This window comes from Jaculus jaculus, chromosome 11 (assembly GCF_020740685.1).
Source record: "Jaculus jaculus isolate mJacJac1 chromosome 11, mJacJac1.mat.Y.cur, whole genome shotgun sequence".
NCBI classification, from domain to species: domain Eukaryota; kingdom Metazoa; phylum Chordata; class Mammalia; order Rodentia; family Dipodidae; genus Jaculus; species Jaculus jaculus.
The window spans coordinates 108,388,267-108,407,953 of record NC_059112.1 but is presented as its reverse complement, the minus strand read 5'-3'; the positions used below and the strand labels follow the sequence as shown (position 1 = coordinate 108,407,953).

Genomic DNA, 19,687 nt, shown 5'->3' with positions numbered 1-19,687 from the left:
GCCCACCTGGGTACACTAGAGCCCACCTCATTCTGTGTGAATTGGGTCGAGCAGGGTACTGGCTGGCCAGGCTGGAATCAACATTGATCTTAGCTCAAGGCCTCTGTACCTACTAAGACTTGCACAGTATATGGAGGAACCTGTTTTTTTTTTTTTTTTCTTTTGCATTCAGCAAACATTAGATACTTCTCTGTTCCAGCACGTGTGGTAGGAGCTGGTGGTAAGAGAGGAAAAAACATTGTTCATGCCTGGAAGTAGAACAGTTTTATCTTCTGATGATGGAAACCATGCATATACAGATAAACGCTGGGATGAAGTGCTGAGATAACGTAAAAAAGATTTAGGAAGTAGAGGATGGGGGAGACACCTTGACCGGGACTGTATAACCGTGCAGAACTCTTGTCCCCACCTCTGTCCCTCCTCTATTTAAACCTAAAGCTCTTATCAGTATCCTGAAGACACACTTAGGGTCCTTGGACCCCTTTATCCATTCTTCTAACATGAATCCTGTAACAGGCACCAGGGTCCCTTCAGGATGAGCAAGTTGTGAAGGGAAGGGACACAGGATTGAGGCCCCAGCTCCAGTGCTAAGTGTCCTACTCACCACATCTGCGTCTTGACTCTGTCCAGGTCCAGGCCCTGGAGACACAACAGTTCTCCACTCCCTTGTACACCTCCTGGGTGGATATGGGGGCTCAGTAATCTCTGTGTGACAAGTCTCCAGATGACCCTAACACAGGGCCACAGGCCACATTCTGAGACATTGTTCCAGGGAGGGTGGAGCGGTGGTGGGCAAAAGTCAGCCAAAGTCAGCATATAGAAAGGACCCCCGTGTGCAGCATGCTAAGCACTAGCTGGCTCCGTGTGCTTGCAGTGAGGAGGCCGAAGGCCGCCTGTCTCTGCTTCCTTCTCACTGTAGGCCCACTGGGATTACAGAACCCTCCCTCACCTTCCAGCTCTTATGTGGGGCCTGGGGACCTGAACTCAGGTCCTCACCATTGTGCAGCAAGCATTTTATCCACTGAGTCACCTCCCCAGCCATGTTTTGTTTCCTTAACATTAGTCATTTTCACTGGGGTGAGATGGAATCCCAATGTAGTTTTGTTTTGTGTTTTCCTGATGGAATGCTTTAAAAAATTTATTTATTTGTGAGTGGGGGGGGGAGAGGTTAACCATGCCAGGGCCTCTAGCCTTTGTAAATGAACTCCAGATGTATGCACCACCTTGTACATCTGGCTTATGTAGGTCCTGGGGAATTGAACCTAGGTCCTTAGGCTTTGCAGCCAAGTGCCTTAACCACTATGCTGTCTCTCCAGCCTGGATTTTTTTTTTTTTTTGGTATATAGTACACTTGATTGTGTGTGTGTGTGTGTGTGTGTGTGAGTGATATGCACGTTTGTACAAATGTGTGTGCATGGATATTCATGTGTGCTGAGTCCGGAGAGTGGCATTGGGTGTCCCCCTCTTTCACCTTTCCACCTTATTTCCTTGAGACCAGGTCTCTCACTGGACCTAGAGCTGCTGTTTTTCAGGTAGATTGGTTAGATTGGCTGACCAGTGAGCCCCAGTTGTCCTTCTGCTCCACCCTCAGTGCTGAGGTGATGGGCACTTATGGACAAAGTTAGCTTTTTTTAAAATTCTTTTTATTTTTTTAAATTTATTTTATTTATTTTTTAAATTTTTATTAGCATTTTCCATGATTATAAAAAAAATCCCATGTTAATTCCCTCCCTCCCCCCGACCCCTTTCTCCTTTGAAATTCCATTCAAAGTTAGCTTTTTAAAAATTTTTATTTCTTCATGAGAGAAGGAAAGAGACAGAAGAGAATGAGAATTGGCCTGCCAGGGCCTCCAGCCACTGCAGCCGAATTCCAGACACACGTGCCGCTTTTATGCATGCATCACCTTGTGTATGTGGCTTATATGGGTTTTGGGGAGTTGAACCTGGATCCTTGGGCTTTGCAGGCAAGCGCTTTAACTGCTGAGCCATCTCTCCACAGGCATAGTCCCTTGGGCTTGGCAATTTAAGAAGGATTGTGGGAAGTGCCCAGGTGCAAGAGGAGAGGATTAGCTGGAGAGAGAGAGTTTGAAGATCACTGTCACACTTCCAGGGCACTGGAGGAGCAAGGGATATTTTAATTTTGTTTACTTATTCTTTGGCTTTTAAAAATATTTTTATATTTTATTTATTTATTAGACAGAGGGAAAGAAAAAGAGACAGAGAGAGAGAGAGAGGGAGAGAAAATGGGTGTTCTAGGGCATGTAGCCACTGCAAATGAATTCCAAATGCATGTGCCACCTGTGTGTCTGCCTTATGTAGTACTGGTGAATCAAACCTGGGTCCTTAGGCTTTGCAGGCAAGCACCTTAACTGCTAAGCCATCTCTACAGCCCTAAAAATATTTTCTTTCTTTATTTATTTGAGATAAGGGAGAGGGAGAGAGAGAGAGAATGGAGAATGGGCATGCCGGAGCCTCTAGCTACTACAAACAAACTCTAGATGCATGCGCCACCTTGTGCATCTGGCTTATGTGGGTACTGGTGAATCAAACCTGGGTCCTTAAGCTTCGCAGGCAAGTGCCTTGACTGCTAAACCATCTCTCCAGACCTAAAAAAATACTTTATTTATTTATGAGAAAGGGGGAGAGAGGCAAATAGAGAATGGGAATGCCAGAGCCTCCAGATAATGCAAATGAACTCTAGATGCATGCACTACCTGTGCATCTGGCTTATGTGGGTCCTTAGGCTTTGCAGGCAAGCACATTAATCACTTAAGCCATCTCCCTAGCCCTAATTCTTGGCTTTTTAAAATTTTCACAATTTTTATTAATATTTTCCATAATTATAAAAAATATCCCATGGTAATACCTCCCCCCCACACTTTCCCCTTTGAAATTCCATTCTTCATCATTACCTCCCCATCTCAATCATTGTACTTACATATATACAATACCAACCTATTAAGTACCCTCCTCCCTTCCTTTCTCTTCCCTTTATATCTCCTTTAAAATTTTTATTAGCATTTTCCATGTTTATAAAAAAATAGCCCATGGAAATTCTCTCCCTCCCTCCTCCCCCCACACTGTCCCCTTTGAAATTCCATTCTCCATCATTATTTCTTGGCTTTTAAAAAATATTTTATTTATTTACTTGAGAGAGAAAGAGGGAGAGTGAGAGAGAATGGGCACACCAGGTCCTCTAGCCACTGGAAATGAACTCCAGACATGTGCGCCCCCTTGTGCATCTGGTTTATGTGAATCCTGGAAAGTTGAACCGGGATCCTTTGGCTTTGTAGGCAAATGCCTTAACCGCTAAGCCCCTATTTCTTGGCTTTTTGACACAGGGTCTCATGTAGCCTAGGCTGGCTTCATATTCACTTTGTAACCAAGGCTGGCCTCAAATTCTTGATCCTCTCACCTCTACCTCCCAAGTGCCAGTACTCCAGCTGTGCACCACCACACCTGGCTATGTGAGGGATATTAATGTTATATCATTATTTTTCCTTTTTAGAGGTAGGGTCTTGCTCTGGCCCAGGCTGACCTGGAATCCACTATGTAGTCTGAGGCTGGCCTTCAACTCCCATTGAGCCTCTTACCTCTTCCTTCCGAGTGCTGGGATTAAAAGGCGTGCATCAGCTGGGCGTTGTGGCGCACGCTTTTCATCCCCACACTGGAGAGGCAGAGGTAGGAGGATTGTTGTGAGTTTGCGGCAACCCTGAGACCACATAATGAATTCCAAGTCAGCCTGGGCTAGAGCAAAACCCTACCACAAAAAACCAACCAACCAACCAAACCAAAAGAACGAAGCAAAACACCAACAACACCACACGCTGGCATGGCGGTGGTGGCGCCTGCCTTCAATCCCAACACTGGGGGGGAGGGCAGACGTGGGGGATTGTGGTGAGTTCGAGGCCACTCTTGAGACTACATAGTTAATTCCAGGTCAGCCTGGAATAGAGTGAGACCCTTCCTTGAAAAACCAAAAAAAGAGGGGGAGCATGTGGGCTGGAGAGATGCTTAGCAGTTAAGGCATTTGCCTATGAAGCCGAAGGACTCAGGTTCAATTCCCCAGGACCCGTGTAAGCCAGATGCACCAAGTGGCGCATGCATTTGAAGTTTGGTTGCAGTGGCTGGAGGCCCTGGTGCGTCCATTCTCTCTTTTTCTCTCTGCCTCTTTCTCTGTCATATAAAATAAATAAATTAATTTAAAAGATCAGCTTGCGCTGCCTCTCAAGTCACAGGCTGCTCTCTGAGATGCTTGCTTCTCCCACCACTAGGGCTGCAGTGCTGGCATCTGGGTGGACAGGCTTCCTGGCTCCTGTGTGGGCACCACTGTTTGAAGTTCCCCACTTAGACTCATGCTACAGCAGAACTACCACTCTTACAGAATTAAGAGGTGGGGCCTTAGGCTGGGTGTGCGGGTGCACAACCGTAATCCCAGCACTGGGAAGCTGACGCAGGAGGATTGCTATGAGTTCAAAGCCAATGTGAGGCCTTGTCTCAAAACAAAAGCCAAACCAAACCAATATAAAGTTGAGGTGGGACTGATGAGAAGTGAGTGGGGTGGGAGGGTGGGGAGACGGCTCCATGGATAGAGCACTAGAGTTGCAAGCCTGAGAACCAGTTTGGATCCTCATAACCCACATAAATGCCAGGCAGGAGTGGTGACCTACCTGTAGTCCTAGATCTTGGGGAGTGGAGACAGGCCGATCCCTGGGATAGCTGAAGGTGAGCTCTGGTTCCAGTGAAAGTCCCTGCCTCAATAAAGAAGGCGAATGGGGTTGGTGAGACAGCTCAGCAGTTAGAGACACTTGCTTGTAAAGCCTCTGGCCTGTGTCCATTTTCCAGCTATCCATGCAAAGCAGGATAAGCAGTCACTGGCAGCAACAAGAGATCCTGGTGTGCCCATTTACATACACAAACGATAAAAAAAGAAAAAGGTGACCGGGTCCAGGGCTCCATCCTCCTGGAAGGACTCCTGCTGTTCGCTGGGAGTGGGCTGCTTACGGCGACACCGGGCTTGTCTTGAGTCTAGCCCCCGTCACCTCCTCTGTCCCTTGCATGCTATTTGTTCTGCCACCATGCCACTTAGCAGCACGCAGGTCCTCACCCAGCGCTGACACCATGCTCCTGGAGTTCCCAGACTTCAGAGCTGTAGGGCAAATAAACTTCCATTATTTATAGATCACCCATGCTCTGCTATTCTGTTACAGTTACAGAAAACAGACAAAGACGATGGGTCCATTCAGAAATTACACTGAATGGGATTGGCAACTCAAAACAGAGACAGAAGTTACCCAAAAGTGTCCTTAAGGTTAAGAAACAATAATCGGGCTGGAGAGATGGCTTAGCGGTTAAGGAATTTGCCTGCAAAGACAAAGGACCCAGGTTCAGTTCCCCAGGACCTTAGTAAGCCAGATGCGCAAGGGGGCACACACATCTGGAGTTCGTTTGCAGCGGCTGGAGGCCCTGGTGTGCCCATTCTCAGTCTCTGTCTCTCTCTGCCTATTTCTCTTTCTCAAATAAATAGAAATAAAATATTGAAAAGAAACAATACTCAGTTCCCAGTGGGGTGTAGTGGTGCACACTGTAATCCTAGCACTCCAGAGGTAGAGGCAGGAGGATCTTGAGTTTGAGGCCAACCTTGGCTACGTGTCAAGATGTGTCACATGGGGTTGAGGAGCTAGCTCAGTGGGTAAGTCATTTGCCCCACACACGTGAGGACCCATGTCAGGATCTCTAGCACTCATGTAAATGCTGGGTAGGTCTGGTGGCCTGTGGGTTATCTCAGGGCTCCAGAGGTGGAGATAGGATCCCTGGTCAAGCTGCCTAGCTAGACTACTCAAATAAGCAAGCTCTGGGTTCAAGTGAGAGACCTTGCATGTGCCACAGACACCCAATAACTTACCTCTGGCCTCCCAACGTGCCCGCAGGCGCACTATATGCATATGAACACACATACACGATGCGTCAGCTCTGATCAGTTTTACTTTGTTCTCTGTGCACACCCACCCCGCCCCCTCCCCCCGCAGCGCCTCCTGCTCCCTGCAGGCTTCCAGGCAGGCACAGTCTGTGCTGCCGTGTTGTGGCTGGTTGCTTCCCACCACAGCTGCTTCCTGCCCGGCAGGTGGCCCCAGCTTCCAGGATCTAAGGAGTAGCCGTGAGGGGCCTGCCATCCTCCAGCAGCATCTCAGCGGCCGCCCCGTAGTGACTGTGGACGAGTGTGGCTCTCCGTTTGCGGGGGGTAGTCTGCCAGGACGTAGAGGAAGCCGCCCAGTGCCGCCACAGCAGTGGCTGTGTTGTGACAGGAGCAGCCGTCTGCTGGAGAGAAGACCCAGAACCAAACGTGGCCTTTTGTTAACACAACCCCTCGCGAGTCGTGGAGGTCACCCCTGCCAACATCCAGGCACTGTGTGGGTGCATCACTGCCCCTGCATCCCCTCCTTGCTGGCGGTTAGACATCTGCTCTGTGAGCTAGCTGCCCCACCTTCCTCCCAATGTTGCCTTGTGGTCGTTTTTTAAGAGAGAAAGAGAAAAAAAAATGGGCATGCCAGGGCCTCCTGTCAACTGCAAATGAACTCCAGATGCATGTGCCACTTTGCACACCAGTACCCGGATGGGGTATAAAAGTGGGACCATCAGGCCTTGCAAGCAAGTGCCTTTAACCACTAAGCCACCTCTCCAGCCCCATTTTTTTGAGACAGGGTGGCATATATCTCAGGCTAGCCTCAAAATCACTACTTGAGACTGAGGATAATCTTGAACTTATGATTCTCCAGCCTCTGGGTCCTACATGCAGGATGACAGACATTCACCACCCACACCTGGCTTAGATCCCCCACTTTCCAAATTTTATTTATTTGAGAGAGAGAAAAAATGGGCACATCAGCTGCTGCAAATGAGCCCCAGACACATGTGCATCTGACTTACAAGGGTCCTGGGGAATCAAACCTGAGTCCTTTGGCTTCACAGGTAAATGCCTTAATCACTATACCATCTCTCCAGCCCAAGATTCTCCACTTTCTAAGAGAAGATGGCCAGGGATGCTGACCCTTCCCTCCATACCCCCAAACAAGAAGGCCCTGGAAGCTGGGGCTCTTCAGGGACTCAGGCCCTTTTCTCTTGAGGGAAAACTTAGATGAGAGTGAACTGGGGATATAGTCAGGGACAGAGTACTCATCTAGGATGGCCAAGGCCCTAGGCTTTATGACCCAGTGCTGGGAGGTGGGAGGAATGAGGTGGTGTAGGCCTCTCTAGGGAAATTTGTGAGTAGGCCTGTAGGCAACTTCATCACCTGTGAACAGTTTTTCCCGCCGCCTCACTCTTCGCAGAATGCCCTGCCGAAGTGGAATGGCCTCCTGGGGTTCTTCATCCCTGTCAGCTGGAGAAGAGCCACAGGTGACCGTCTGAGGGGGAGTTTTCACCACTGACGAGCCTCTTTCCCTTTGCGCCCCTCAAGGGACTCAGGTCTTCTCTGTGGACACCAAGCCTAGTCTAGAGGTTTCCTCCTCACTTGTTTGCATATCCTCCTGCAGGGCCACATCTGTCCTCTGCTGATGGCTTCTCAAATGTGCTTTCCACTCCCCTAAATCAGAACCACTAGAGGTGCTGGAGAGAAGTGCAAGGGCCTGCCACATCTGACTGCTCAATCTGTCAGTGTGGGGGGCTGAACCTGTACTCTGCAAATTGTTTCAATTTATTGTTTTGTTTTAGAGAAGGGCCTCACTCTATAGCCCAGGCAGGCTGGAAGTCACAGTGCTGTCCAGGATGGCCTCAAACTCAGAGCAGGCCTCCTGCCTCATCTTCCCAAGTGCTGGTATTATATGGTATAACAGGCCTGAGCCATTGTAAATCAGTTGTTTTTAAAACCACTCTTCTCCTCCTCCTTTGTACTACTGGGGGTTGAATTTAGGGTCTTGTACATATGTGTAAGGCAAATACTCTACCACTGAGCTATAGCCCCAGCCCCCACTTCCACCCCACCTCCCTTTTTGTGATAGGGTCTCACTAAGTTGTGCACGCTGGCCTGGAGCTCATTCCATGGCCCAGGCTGCCTTGAACTTTTGATTTTCCTTCCTCAGCCTTGTGAGTAGCTAGGCCTGCACCACCAAGCCCAGTCTTTTCTTTCTTTGTTTCATTTTCAATAGACAAGGACTCATGTACCCCAGGCTGGGCTCGGTCCATAGTCAAAGATGACCTTGAGCCTCTGATCCTCCTGTTTCTACCACACTACCTGCTTGGTCTATGAAGTGCTGGGGATTGAACCCAGGGCCTCAGGCATGCTAGGAAAACCCGGTACCGATTGAGCTGCATCTTTAGCTCCCCAGCTTCTCTTTTATGTCAGAGGTGTTTGCTGCTTTGAGGACCCCAAGCTTCTCAGTAGGGTGTCAGCATTTCCTGGGAGCCTGTCCTGTGGCTGGCACACATTGAGCAGCTTGCATGGGTGTTTCGGGTATTCCTCTCATGCTCAGGAAGGTTGGCAATGTTTGCAATCATTTATTTGTAGATGGAGAGATTGAGGCTCAGAGAGCAAAGACTTACCCCAAAGACAAACTTCCATCCCATGTCACATGACTAGAAGGCCTGGTTCAGCCTTCCTGACCCTCTGCTATGCTATCTTCTCCCAAAGGTCTTCCCTGATCACCTTCCTTAAAGACCCATGTCCAGTGTTCTCTTATCCCTTAGCCTGGTTTTCTTCCGAAGCGCCTCCGCAGAACTTGTCATAATTTCACTTACTGGTTTGCTCAGGGGTTTTGGCCCTTTCCCTCTGTTTTGACTTTTTCCATTCTGCTTAGCTGAGATGGTGTCTGGTGCATTTATCCACTAATTCTCAGTCAGTGCTCACCAGAGGAATGGGTTTGTTAATGCAGGTGTAGGGAGCCACATCTCCCCACAGGATTGAGTCCACCCTTGCCAAATTCGGACTCCCAAAGTCCGAAGCCCATTCCCACCTCTGTGTACGTGCACACGTGTGCTCATGTGCCTGTTACAATGTGCAGTCAGTGCCCAACACCAGTTCATCCTGTTCTCAGGCCCCACCCCCTGGCACTCCCAGCCGGGGCAGACACACCACTCACCAGGCTTCCCGAAGCATCCCACCTGTGGGTTCTGCCAGCTGAGAATGGCTTCCAGCCAGCGGAGCTTGTAGAAATCAGAGAAGCCAGCCATACCACAGAACATGACTGTAAGCACACATGGAAGTCACTCAGCAAACCTGCCCCCACATCCTCCCCTCCCTGGGGCCACCACCTCAATACCCCCTCTTGCTGGGTGAGGCAGCTCCAGGAGGCCAGGGCTGGAGGACTTCCTTAGCCACTAGAGGCTCCCAGGCCCTGGTCCTTCTCCTCTGGATAGATCTCAGGGTTGGTGAAGGGGTCATGACCCTTTAGCAAAGCAGCAGCTGCTTAGGGATTCCCTTTTGCCTCATATCTGAGACTCTGGGGTCTGTTTGCCAGCCAACTGGTCAGTCTAGAGCTTTCACTTGCTGAATCAGCCTTGAGGCAGAGAGCAGTCAGAGTGACAGGATCCATGATATTTAGTGGTATTTGAAGTTGTAGTAAGCAATGGAAACAATTTTAGTACAAGTATATCCCATGTGATATTTGGGATATACTTATGCTATGAGTTTTCCATTTTTTTTTTTTTTTTTTGAGGTAGGGTTTCTCTCTAGCCCAGCTTGACCTGGAATTCACCATGCAGTCTCATGCCTCAAACTCAAGGCGATCCTCCTACCTTTGCCTCCCAAGTGCTGGGATTAAAGGCGTACACCACCCCGCCCAGGTTGTTTATGTGAAGTTCAAAAACTGAGCCACCTTGTAGCTTTACTTTCTTAACCTGCTAACCCTGCATGTGCCTGTGTGCACCCGTGTAAGTCCATTGCCTCCCCACTCATGAACACCCAACACTCTAGCCTGAGGGCAGAAGGCCAGGCGCACTGTTCTCCATGAAGAGATCCTGGGCGGGATAGGAGAGCCCAGTGGCCTCGGCTCTCTGGTTCAGGTCCATCATGTTGGCACAGAAGAGGTTGATGTAGTGTTGGCTCTGGCGGAACAGTCCCTGTGTGCATCCTTGCTGGGGAATGAACAGCCAGAGAAAAAGATGTCAGCGTGAAGGAAACATGCTCAGTTACAGGAAGACTGGCAGTTCTGAGATGGCCTTGCAGTGCTGGGTCAGGGGAAGGTCCTTCCACCTTCTGTCACCCGTCAGAAAGAGCTGGCCTTAAGTTCTGGCTTGTCACCCAGGAGCTGTGTGACTTGGGCCTACTAAACTACCCCTTCCTCTCTCCCTCCCTTTTTCTTTCCCTCCTTTCCCTCCTTCATAAAAATGTGTGTGTGGAGGGGTGCTAGAGGACAAAGTTGGGTGCATTCCTTAGTAATGTAATCTACCTCTTTCTGAGACAGACAGTTGTCCTGGAGCTGAGCCAACACGCCCAAGAGATCCACCTGTCTCTGCCTCCTCAGCACTGAGATTACAAGTGTGTGTCACCATGTTTGGCTTTTAAAAACGTCATTATCGGGCTGGAGAGATGGCTTAGCGGTTAAGCGCTTGCCTGTGAAGCCTAAGGACCCCGGTTCGAGGCTCGGTTCCCCAGGTCCCACGTTAGCCAGATGCACAAGGGGGCGCACGCGTCTGGAGTTCGTTTGCAGAGGCTGGAAGCCCTGGCGCGCCCATTCTCTCCCTCTTCCTCTGTCTTTCTCTCTGTGTCTGTCGCTCTCAAATAAGTAAATAAAAAACGAACAAAAAATATTTAAAAAAATAAAAATAAAAACGTCATTATCCCCATTTTATTTTTTTGGTTTTTCAAGGTAGGGTCTCACTCTAGTCTAGGCTGACCTGGAATTCACTATGTAGTCTCAGGCTGGCCTGAACTCATGGTGATCCTTCTACTTCTGCCTCCTGAGTGCTGGGATTAAAGGCGTGCGCCACCATGCCCAACCATTATTTTTTAAAACTTTTTATTCCCCAATTGCTCAGGCAATAAAACCACAGATTAATCACTGGGACCTCATGAAATTACAAAGATTTTGCACTGCAAAGGACACAGTGAAAAAAAGCAAAGAGGCAACCTACAGAATGGGAAAAAATCTTTGCCAGCTATATACCTGATAGAGGATTAATATCTAGGATTTACAAAGAACTCAAAAAGTTAAATAATAAGGAATCAAACAAGCCAATCAAAAAATGGGCTACGGAGCTAAATAGAGCATTCTCAAGGTAAGAAATACGAATGGCATATAAGCATCTAAAAAAATGTTCTACGTCACTAGTCATCAGGGAAATGCAGATTAAAACTACATTGAGAATCCATCTCACTCCTGTCAGATTGGCCACCATCATGAACATAAATGATCATAAATGTTGGCAGGGATGTGGAAAAAGAGGAACCCTTCTACACTGCTGGTGGGAATGCAATCTGGTCCAGCCATTGTGGAAATAAGTGTGGAGGTTCCTAAAACAGCTAAAGATTGATCTACCATATGACCCAGCTATAGCACTCCTAGGCATATATCCGAAGGAATCATCTCATTTCCTTAGAAGTACGTGCTCAACCATGTTTATTGCTGTACAATTTATAATAGCTGGGAAATGGAACCAGCCTAGATGTCCCTTAACAGATGAGTGGATAATGAAGATGTGGCACATTTATACAATGGAGTTCTACTCAGCAGTAAAGAAAAATGAAGTTATGAAATTTGCAGAAAAATGGATGGACCTGGAAAGGATTATACTAAGTGAGGTAACCCAGGCCCAGAAAGCCAAGCGCCACATGTTCTCCCTCACATGTGGATCCTAGCTAATCCTAGCTACAGATGACTGGGCTTCTGCGTGAGAATGAAAATACTTAGTAGCAGAGGCCAGTAAATTAAAAAGGAGACATAAAGGGAAGAGAAAGGAAGGGAAGAGGGTACTTAATAGGTTGATATTGTATATATGTAAGTACAATGATTGTGATGGGGAGGTAATATGATGGAGAATGGAATTTCAAAGGAGAAAGTGTAGGGGGAGAGGGAGGGAATTAACATGGGATATTTTTTATAATCATGGAAAATGCTAATAAAAATTAAAAAAACTTTTTATTGATAACTTCCAGAAATATAAACAATACAACATGATCATAATCTGCTCCCACTAAATCCCCTCCACTAAATCTCTCTTTCCAACTAGTCTCTTAAAGAGGCAACTTTTTAAAACTAGACACAGAAATTCTGAAGAATAAAAAGGAATTTCATAAATTGCTGGGAGAGAGGAAGAGGCAGGGGTTGGAAAAGTCGTTTTAAATTACTGGTCTATGTAGCCTGGTATGGTGGCACACACCTTTAATCCCAGCAAGGTAGGAGGATGGCTGTGAGTTCAAGGCCATCCTAAGATTATATATGGAGTGAATTCCAGGTCAGCCTGGGCTAGAGTGAAACCATACCTCGAACCTTCCCTGCCCCTCCCCAAATACTGATCTATGGAGGGGCAAGCCATTTAATAAAATTCCATTTCACTCACATGTACCAAGTAGGTTCCCACTGTTTTTCTGCACAGATTCTAGTGATTCAACTGTGCTTGAGAGGCAAGGTCTTTACCAGCTGACCTCCCCAGCCCTAGCTTAGCTTTTCTGAACCTCAAGTCTTCTTCCACAAAGGAGAGGCTGTAGCATCTGAATTAGAGGACTCTGTCTTGCTTAGGAAGTGTCTTATAGTAGGGGCATTTGTAAATGCTAACCCAGCACTGCACTCCGACTGGGAGCTAGGTGCTACTGGACGTGAAGGCCTTTGACCTGGCTGGCCTTTGCCTCACGCTGGGAGAAAATGGGCTTCTCCTTCCCACTGGCCACTTACCATTCGTGCCCAGAGGAAGAAGAGCAGTTGGTGGGACAGGCTGTATCCTGAGCATCTGGGCTTGGTCATGAGTGCTTTGCAAAAGTCTGAGAGCCTGCAGGGCTGGTCACCGTCGGTCCTGGAGGAAGCAAGCTCATGCCGATGAGGGTGGTGCCCATGTGCATTCCCCTGTGAGCTTTCTCCAGTGACTGTTAGGACACCTGGGAGGTTTGTGGCTGGGCACAGGGGTTATCAAATACAATACAGTATCCTAGAACCTGTTCTGGTTTTATTTTGAGACATGGTCTCATTCTGTAGCTCAGGCTGACCTCATGACTATCTTTTTGCCTCAGCCTCCAAATGCTAGGATTATAGTGTGTGCCTCCATACCAGGCTGTGTCTTGGGTTTTGAAATCGCTGACCTTGGACAGCCACTGGGGGTTGATACTTCCTATTCCTCCACAGAGCTCTCAAGTGACCTGTTTCCTATCTCGAGGATCCAGACGGGGGCTGGGCCCAACATTCTTGCTCATACCCCATGTGACAGTACTGCCCTAGGAAAGGAGGGCATAGCCCCCTGTAGGTCAGTTGTGGTTTGGCTCTCCTTTGAAGGATGCTGAGAGGATAGACCACCCCATGCATACATGCATATTCCGTCCCCACTCCCACCCCATAACTTGGGGTGCCCTGGGCTATGCTGCAAACCCACCAGCTGCAGAAGAAAATGAGCAGACTAGGCTTAGTCCTGCCTTCCTGGACCCCTGAGTGTACAAACAGTCCCCCCCCCACCGCGAGAGAGGGAGGCGGAATGCTTTGCATCTGCTTTTGCACAAAGCCTTGGATGTGGCCAGGGGTGCATGGTGGGGTAACTTCGGGGTTTTCAGCTAGTGGGGGAAGTAGTGGACACACCCGGTCCCCAGCAGCTGCACCAGGCATGCATCACTACTTTCCTCTGAAAATGAGTCCAGGAGCTCCAGCCAGTGGTAGACCAAGGAGGTGTTGGTACGCGTCCAGGCCTGAGGCAGCTTCCAAAAGCCCTGCTGAATGCTTGGCTGGAACTCTGCAGGGGGGAGAAGTGGAAGGCGTGGGGAGTGGCCAGGAGCCAAGTCACCCCTGGTCACCACTCAGCCCAGGAAGTGGGTGCCCTGTTCTTGGAGCTGTGCCACAGCCAGCTATGTGTGAGCTTTGCTTGCTGGGTGGACACTGAGTTTGAATCACTTCAGGTGCTGTGTTCCTCTTTTCTTTTCCTTCCCTCCCCTTCCTTTCCCTCTTTCTTCTTCTTTTACTTATTTATTTTTTGTTTTATCGAGGTTAGGTTTCACTCTAGTCTAGGCTGACCTGAAACTCTCTATGTAGTCTCAGGGTGGCCTCAAACTCATGGTGATCCTCCTACCTCTGCCTCCCGAGTGCTGGGATTAAAGTCATGTGCCTGGCTTCTGTTTCTTTTTGTAAATATTTTGTTTTGGTTGTAAACATTTTTATTTATTTTTTTGGAGAGAGAGAGAGAGAGATTGGGTGCACCAAGTCCTCTTGCCATTGCAGAGAAACTCCAGAGGCATACACCATTTTGTGCATCTGGCTTTACGTGGGTACTGGGGGACTGAACTCAGGCTATCAGGCTTGCAAGCAAACTCCTTTAACTGCTGAGCCATCTCTCCAGCCCCCTTTCTTCTTCCTTTTCTAGACAAGGTCTTGGGCATCCTAGGCTGGTCTCTAACTCCCTATTTAGCCTTAAACTGATACTCGTGCTCCTGATGCTTCCTGACCTCCTGAGGGCTGGACTTACAGGTTTGTGCTGCTGTGCCTGATCGTGCACAGACCTGGGACCAAGTTCAGGGCTTTGTGCATGCCAGACAAGCACTGTACCAACTGAGCTACAGCCTTAGGCCCAGATTTTTTTTTTTTTTTTTTTTTGTAGGTTTTCAAGGTAGTGTCTCATTTTGTCCCAGGCTGACTTAGAATTCACTCTGTAGTCCCAGGTTGGCCTCAAACTCATGGCGATCCTCCTACCTCTGCCTCCCAAGTGCTGGGATTAAAGGCATGTGCCACCCTGCTTGGCCCCAGCAGTTCTTTTCTAAAACCACAAAACAAAATCAGAATATCTTTTCTAATTAATAGGAGCAGTGTTGGAGCCAGCTTTGCCTAAATCCATCTCATCTCATGGAAACATGAAGCAATGGAAAGTTCCAGACCCTTTGGGCTGGGTAGCACAGTATGGAGCTCATAGGAAATCAGTGAGCAGCCAGGGGCTTCTTAGGAGGATCCAGGCTGGGCAGTATTAGTGATTCATGCCTCTCCATCATGCTCTTCATGTGCACAGTGGGGACGGGCCTTACTTCAGGGTGTGTGTGTGTGTGTGTGTGCGCGCACGCGCGCGTGCACCTATGCTCAAGGATTGGTGAGTGCAGTGGGGTAGGGAGGGCTGAGAAGGGTCCCACCTGCCAGACTGCTGTTTGTGTGTGTATGGGGGTCTCTGTAGGATCCCTCAAGGCTGACAAAGGGACAGGAGAGATGCTAGCCTAACACCAAGGGTCCTGTGCAAAAGAATAAGTTGCCTTTTGGATATCTCAATCCTGGAGACAGGCCACCACAGACTTGCCGTTCTGGTCTAGGATGGGAAAGTTGGATTGAAACCAGGAAGTGACTGGGTCACCTGTGGCTTCCTGGTGACTAGGGTTGACTATCCTGACCTGTCTTGCCCACTGCCCAGCTTTCAGTGAATACCCCAGATACTGCCTTTCTGCAGTAGGCCCACCTGCAGTTACCTCTTAGGTACACGGGGTCACTCTGCTCCAGATAGTAGATGGATCTCCGAAGGAGGTCCAACAGCTTGTCGGCCAGTTGCCCAGCACGCAAGCTGAGTGGCTGCAGCAGGGCATCAGGTGCCCACTTACTTTGAACACCTCTGAGTTGCACTGGGGAAAGGGGGAGCAGAGGTCATTCATTCATGATCAAACATGAGGATACACCCAAGGCAGTTATAACTCACACCATGGAGAACGGTCCCTGGGATGATTGCTTGCTTGTTTTGCTGTGCTGGGGATGGAATCCAAGCCCCTGTGCCTGGTAGGCACGTGCTCTGCCACTGAACTACATCCCCAGCCTCTTACTGAGTCATTAGAAAAGAGACCTTTGGAGCCAGGCATGGTGGCGCACGCCTTTAATCTCAGCACTTGGGAGGCAAAGGTAGGAGGATCACTGTGAGTTCAAGGCCACCCTGAGACTACATAGTGAATTCCAGGTCAGCCTGGGCTAGAGCGAGACACTACCTTGAAAAACAAAACAACAACAACAAGAAAAAACAGAGAGACCTTTGTGGGTCTGACCTAGCTCATAGGGTGTGTGTGTGTGTAAAGGTGGTGGCAAGAGCTTGATTTCTACAGGTGGACTTGAGTTCAAGTCCTGACTCGTACTTTTTCATTGGGTGACCAGCAAATGCTATTTAACCTCTTCACCTGTGAAATGGAGAAAGTTAATAGTTGTCACCTCCATGGAAAACTGGGTAAAGATTAAATGAGCTAATATATAGTGAAGATTTAGCATTTTCAGACAGGGTACCATGCATCCCAGGTTGGCCTATAACTCTCTACATAGTCAAGGATGATTTTGAACCTGGGATCTTCTGTCTCTACCTTCTGAATGCTGGAATTACAGGCATGTACTGCCACTGTCAGCTTATGTTGTGCCGGGGATCAAACCCAGGGCTTTGTGTATGCTAGGCAAGCAGTCTGCAGATCAGGTACATCCCCAGCATCCTTCCTTCCTGTCTTCTTTGTGTATGGCTTTTTTTTTTTGGTTTTCTTGAGGTAGGGTCTCACTCTAGCCCAGGCTGACCTGGAATTCACTATGTAGTTGCAGGGTGGCCTCAAACTCTTGGTGATCCTCCTACTTCTGCCTCCCGAGTGCTGGGATGAAAGGTGTGTGCCATCACACCCAGCTTTGTGTGTGTATTTTTGAGACAAAGTCTTATGTACCCTAGGTTGCTCAGGTATTTGAGACCCTCCTGCCTCAGCCTCCCCTGTGCTGGGATTACAGGCATGCATCAGTCACCATGGTCTGGTTTAGCCATCGGTATTAAGGAGATATAGGGTCTGTTTTCTGTGAAGAATCACGGAGGAGGGGTGAAGAAAGTCAGAGGCATTCTCTCATCTCAAATGAACCAGTGGGTCCCTAAGTATACTGGAGCCCCCTGGCACAGTGCCTGTGGGGTTATGGTATTAGTTGCCAGAGGAGGAGTTGGAGACAGCTGGGGCTGGATGAAGGAGACCTGGGCATGTCTGTCTCATGCTAGTCTTGGTCGGGGGTGGGGTGGGGCTGGGTTGTAACTCTACAGAATGCTACTGGGGGAGGAAGGGCAGAGAAAGCACAAGGGGAGGCTGTGGGTCCTCAAGGAGACTGGCTGAGGCTCTACCATCTGCTGGTGAGCCTGGGTGGACTGAGAGCTATATTGCAAGTCAGAGGGGGACTGGTAGGTACCAAATGCTCAAGCCCAGGAAGACACTAAGGGTAGGAGATCTTAGCCATTTGTGGCAGTGTGGCCTGCAGGGTGCGTGTGTGCAAACCTCTGTGAGTACATTGCTTTGGCCTGTCTCCAGCCCGCTCTGAGGATCTTATATCTTTCAAAGCTAAACAAACACTTGACTGTTTTTTCAGTTGCTTTTGGCTGGAGGTGGAGGAAACTAGATCAGAGCCAGGCCTTGGGGGATTCATATTTTGTCTATAGCCCCCTTATGCAAAGGGATTAACCCCCCAGTAAGTACCCATTAGAGGGGCTCCCTCTGCCCCCCTTTGTTTATGATGTGTCAGGAAGGGCTGTCAAAGGAATCTTTTCTTTCTGAGAAAATAATTTCCAGATCTTGACTCATGTTGCTTTTAAGTCTTGTATCTTTCCATAGAAAGTTTGGTAAGAGCTAACCGAGCCCCACACACACTCAGGAAGAGCCCCCAGTGCTCTCCTTCCTCAGTCAAAGCCAACTATCCTGGGGACAGGAGGTTACCAACTCCTGGGGTTCCATGCAGGGCAAGTAGCCAGCCTGGTTTTCCGAGCATCTGGCCTGGAGAGGCGGGTTCACATACCTTCTAGAACCTGAAATCCCACCGCACCATCCAGGTTGATTTCAGGCAGCCTGTGCTCTAAGAATGAAGTGGCTCTCTCCAGCGCAGACAGGATCAGGCCTGCGATGGCACCGTGTGTGGTGTCTGGCCATGGCAGTGACAAGGGCTGCAGTGGCAGAGTCAGTAGCAGGAGCAGAAACAGCCTAGGCCTGGCCATGGCTGATGTGCTGGTGTCTGGTCACACCCTGAAGCACTTCCAGGCACTCACCCAGATCCTCCACACCCCCTGTTCCCGCCTCTCCCTCCGCCCTTTTTTCCCCTTAAGATCTACAGAAAAGTGGCAGGGCAGGCATTCAGGGGACAGCCAGAGGGCCACAGTCAGGGCCAGGCCACTCCTGGACGTGGAGTTTGCTGGCTGCCCACTGGAGCTGGGAACCCTTCCTTGTAGTTCACATATGTGCATATGGGTGTTCATGGGCACGTGTGTGTGTGAAGGCCAGAGGGGAGCCATCCCACCTTGTTTTGTGAGACAGGGTCTCTCATCATCTGGGAGCTCACAGATTAAGCTAGGCTGGCTGGCCAGTGAACCCCAGGGATCCTCCTGTCTCTTGTCTCTTCAGTGCTGGGATTGCAAGTATGTATCACCACCCTCTGCCTTTTATGTGAGTTCTGGGGATCCAACTGAACTATATTCCTAGCCACTTTGTCTTTTTTATATTTATTTGCTTAAGTATTTATTTGGCATATGTGTGTGTAGTGTATACATGTGTGTGTACCAATGCATACATCCTGTGCGCACACATATATGAAGGCCAGAGGAGGACATCAGGTGTCCTCCCTCATCACTCTTCTACTTTATTTCCCTGAGACAGACTCTTGCTGAATCTGGAGCTTGCTAGTTTTCAGCTCCAGCTATCCTTCTGTCTCTGCTCCTTACAGAACAAGGACTATAGGCATATGTGGCCACACTCAGATTTTTTGTTTCTATTTTTTTCATTATTTATTTTTTCCTCAAATTTTATTAGCATTTGCCATGATTATAAAAAATATCCCATGGTAATACCCTCCCCCCCCCCCCGTTTCTATTTTTTGAGGTAGTGTTTCACTTGTGGCCTAGGCTGATCCTGGAACACACTCTGTAGTCTCAGGCTGGCCTTGAACTCAGTGATCCTCTGGTCTCTGCTGGGATTAAAGGCGTGGGCCACCATGCCCAGCTCAGATTTTTAAGTGAGTGCTTAGACTGTCTTCATGTTTGAGAATCAAGCATGTCCTTACCTACTGATCCATTCCCCACACACCTCCACCCCATCTTTCTTGACTCTAACTCCAACAACTTTAATGTCTTTTTAAAAAGACTGGTGTAGAAGACAGGAGAGATGGCTTAGCATTTAAGGAGCTTGCCTGGAAAGCTTAACAACCCAGAATCAATTTCTCAGGACCCACATAAAGCTAGAGGCAGTGGTGCATGCATCTGGAGTTCATTTGCAGTGGCTGGAGGCCCTGGTGTGCCCATTTCTCTCTCTCTCTCAAGTAAATAAATGAATAAACTTATTTTAAAAAGAAAAGAAAAGGGGCTGGAGAGATGGCTTAGCAGTTAAGATGCTTGCCTGCAAAGCTTAATGACCCAGGTGCCATTCCCCAGCACCCACATAAAACAGATGCATAAAATGGCACATGCATCTGGAGTTCACTTACAGTAGCTAGAGACCCTGCTGCACCCATTCTCTGCCTTCTCTCTCTCTCTGCTTGAAAATAATTTTTTTTTTTTTTTTTGAGGTAGGGTCTCACTCTAGCTCAGGCTGACTTGGATCTCATTCTGTAGTCTTAGG

The 19,687-nt window shown here is 48.6% G+C and overlaps 1 protein-coding gene across 3 annotated transcripts; it reads right to left on the bottom strand.

Moving 5' to 3' along the window:
- Nucleotides 1-6,027: 6,027 nt before the first annotated feature.
- Nucleotides 6,028-18,079, bottom strand: C11H16orf89 (chromosome 11 C16orf89 homolog). 3 transcript variants are annotated; one of them, XM_045161692.1, is made up of 8 exons: nt 17,880-18,079; nt 15,569-15,718; nt 13,713-13,863; nt 12,825-12,942; nt 9,933-10,068; nt 9,075-9,179; nt 7,292-7,378; nt 6,028-6,318 (listed from the first exon to the last, which is right to left on the bottom strand). In XM_045161692.1, the coding sequence occupies exons 1-8, from the start codon at nt 18,073-18,075 to the stop codon at nt 6,188-6,190; spliced, it is 1,074 nt and encodes a 357-aa protein (XP_045017627.1). In that variant the 5' UTR covers nt 18,076-18,079; the 3' UTR covers nt 6,028-6,187. The 3 variants fall into 3 exon arrangements, with proteins under 3 accessions (XP_045017627.1, XP_004673355.3, XP_045017628.1); XM_004673298.3 differs by having other exon boundaries at nt 6,028-6,315; XM_045161693.1 differs by lacking the exon at nt 15,569-15,718.
- Between the last annotated feature and the right edge of the window lie 1,608 nt (nt 18,080-19,687).